Source organism: Liolophura sinensis, chromosome 1 (assembly GCF_032854445.1).
Source record: "Liolophura sinensis isolate JHLJ2023 chromosome 1, CUHK_Ljap_v2, whole genome shotgun sequence".
Classification (NCBI taxonomy): Eukaryota; Metazoa; Mollusca; class Polyplacophora; order Chitonida; family Chitonidae; genus Liolophura; species Liolophura sinensis.
The window spans coordinates 44,630,542-44,632,983 of NC_088295.1; the positions used below are offsets into that span (position 1 = coordinate 44,630,542).

General features: G+C 36.6%; 1 protein-coding gene across 1 annotated transcript; it reads right to left on the reverse strand.

The window, feature by feature from the left end:
• Positions 1-260: 260 nt before the first annotated feature.
• On the reverse strand, positions 261-2,203 carry LOC135462104 (neuron navigator 2-like). Its single transcript, XM_064739464.1, has 3 exons — positions 2,046-2,203; positions 1,473-1,591; positions 261-1,102 (listed from the first exon to the last, which is right to left on the reverse strand). Exons 1-3 carry the CDS (start codon positions 2,146-2,148, stop codon positions 968-970), a joined length of 357 nt encoding a protein of 118 aa, XP_064595534.1. The 5' UTR covers positions 2,149-2,203; the 3' UTR covers positions 261-967.
• Between the last annotated feature and the right edge of the window lie 239 nt (positions 2,204-2,442).

Genomic DNA, 2,442 nt, shown 5'->3' on the forward strand with positions numbered 1-2,442 from the left:
GACATCAGTAATATATACACATACAGACTGAGAAATAGTTGACAGTGGTCTAACCCTGGACTGAGATGCCCAATATTATTATTATTATCAATATCATAGACAGAAAATGAGACATGGAACACATAAAGGTATGTATGAACAGCTTATAACCCATTATTACGACAAACGACAAAAACACAACCTTGTCTAATGCCAACGTCAATTTTTGAACTATTTTTAAGCCAATAACAAATTATATGGCTAATGCAATTTTACACATTATTTCCACACTTTAGAAAAACACTGGCATATATCAGACTTGTTTAATGTTTGACAAAACTGAATTTTACTCTACATCGATTTCAATTCTTTTACCATTAAAAAATTTTGAAGCCTCTATGCTTTACTAAAGTCAACATTAACTTCGCCCTTCTTTGAAAACTACACACCGAAACTATCAACTCTTCATTTTAGACAAAACTGAAGTTCTACACACAAATTACACTCAGCTAAAAATCAGTATATGTTAATGGATTACAACAGATGAACAACAAAAACTACTGTATTAAAAGTAAGAAATAGTTTCTCATTTCTACATTACATAACACCATGCATGTTTTTATTTCATTTTCTATTTTTCACAGAAAATATGGGAACATGTGTCAGTGTTTCCTTAGTAATTTAGCTTCATGTTTTTAAACCTCAGCTTAGAATGCCAAATCCAAACTCTATTTTTCTTTTCGTAACTTTAATGTAAAATGAAGGATGCAATTAGCACATCATTTCATTTTTTGTGTAAAAGGCTTCAAAATCTACTAACACAAAAACATCATGAAAGATTTTTTTCCCATCAGATTGGCATTAAAACCAGTTCTGATGACTTTGCATTGAGTCAGAAATGTATGCTAGCCTACCAGGTTGTCCTCTTCTCCCTCACTGGTTGTCTCCTTAATGGTGGGGTTGTTCTTGATCGGGGCGGGGCCACACCCTATGTGTCAAAACCCATATCCTCTGGGCGGAGCCTAAGGAGTGATGGCCAATCACGGTTGCTGTTATTACTCCATGGATATGTCTCAATCACCCAATCAGCAGGGTCCTCCCATGGAGCTCTCTTGCCATACATCTGAATCACGAGGCCAGAATATACATAAAAACTCCTGAACATGAATAATATTGCAATAATTCCACCAACTGAAGAAAAAGAAACATTCTGTCATTATCTGGCAAGGCGGTGCGATGAAATTTGTGATAAGACAAGATTCAAGGATGCAAGAAATCAAAGTAGCCTTTGTTCTTCAGTAACTTGTATGTTTTGCCACCAAATGTAACTTTTATTGTGCTTCAGGCCTTGGTCTCACTCATCATTTGCTGTTGCAATTTGCTATATAAGCATTCTGTTCTTTGTGCATATAGTGTTCATCTTACCACTTATACCCGCCTTCAAAGTAATTTTGTCATTTTAGAGAAAATGATACAAGGGAGATAACTCCTACCTGTAGTCCTTCCCTCACAGCCTCCAGGAGGCATGGTATAATACTGTAATTCCATAGGTCAGTAAACCAAACCTGGGAGCCTGCTATGTCCATGGGACAGTATAAGAACAGGCGTGGTCCTGTAATACAACAACAAATGTTGTTATTTGTCCATCTTGATCCAAATGACTAAACCTTGAATTTGCGCCACATTATTCTGCATTGTTATGAGAACATACCAACTGCCTGTCAAGTGTCTGAACATCTGACTAGGAGAAAAATATCCAATAATAAATTTTTGCACAGTTTCATGTCAACTTCTGGCACAGTTAAGACGATACACTAAAAAAGTGACATTCTTCGTCCAAAACACTGCAGTCACATCGGTATTAATATTTTTTCTATAAATATGATCATTTACTTTTTGTGTACAGTAAATGCTGACTGCTCTTAATATCATAAAATGATAGCTACACTATGATGCATAAAAGAAAAGATTTCCATTTTTGGTATTCTGGCAAGCTGAGTGACAGATTTCCCTGTTATCATTATTATTGCTACCTGAAAACAAACATAAAGCCAACTGTGTCTTACCTGAGTACGAGGTGCTCTGACAGTTTCTGGGCCAGATATGTTTTTCCTGTACCACTAGGCCCACACAGAATGATCCGTCTGTGCTCCAGTAACAGTGATGCATATCTCTGCACAATGCTCTTACGGATGAGGGTCTCAAAGGCCAGGGAATCCACACTATTCTGATGGGTGCCTGGATGGTCAACAACAACAACAACAACAATCATGTGAGCAAAAGAAATAAATATGAATGAAAACAACACAGTTACAGGTATATTCCACATTTTGGCTTTAAACCTTTCTTTAAGTGAAAATTTGCCTTTTCAACAGATCAAAGGCAATACCAATGTCCAAGTTTGTGCTCACCTTTCAAGCATATTCCTATTTGCATTGTATCTCCAACAAGGTACCCTACAGG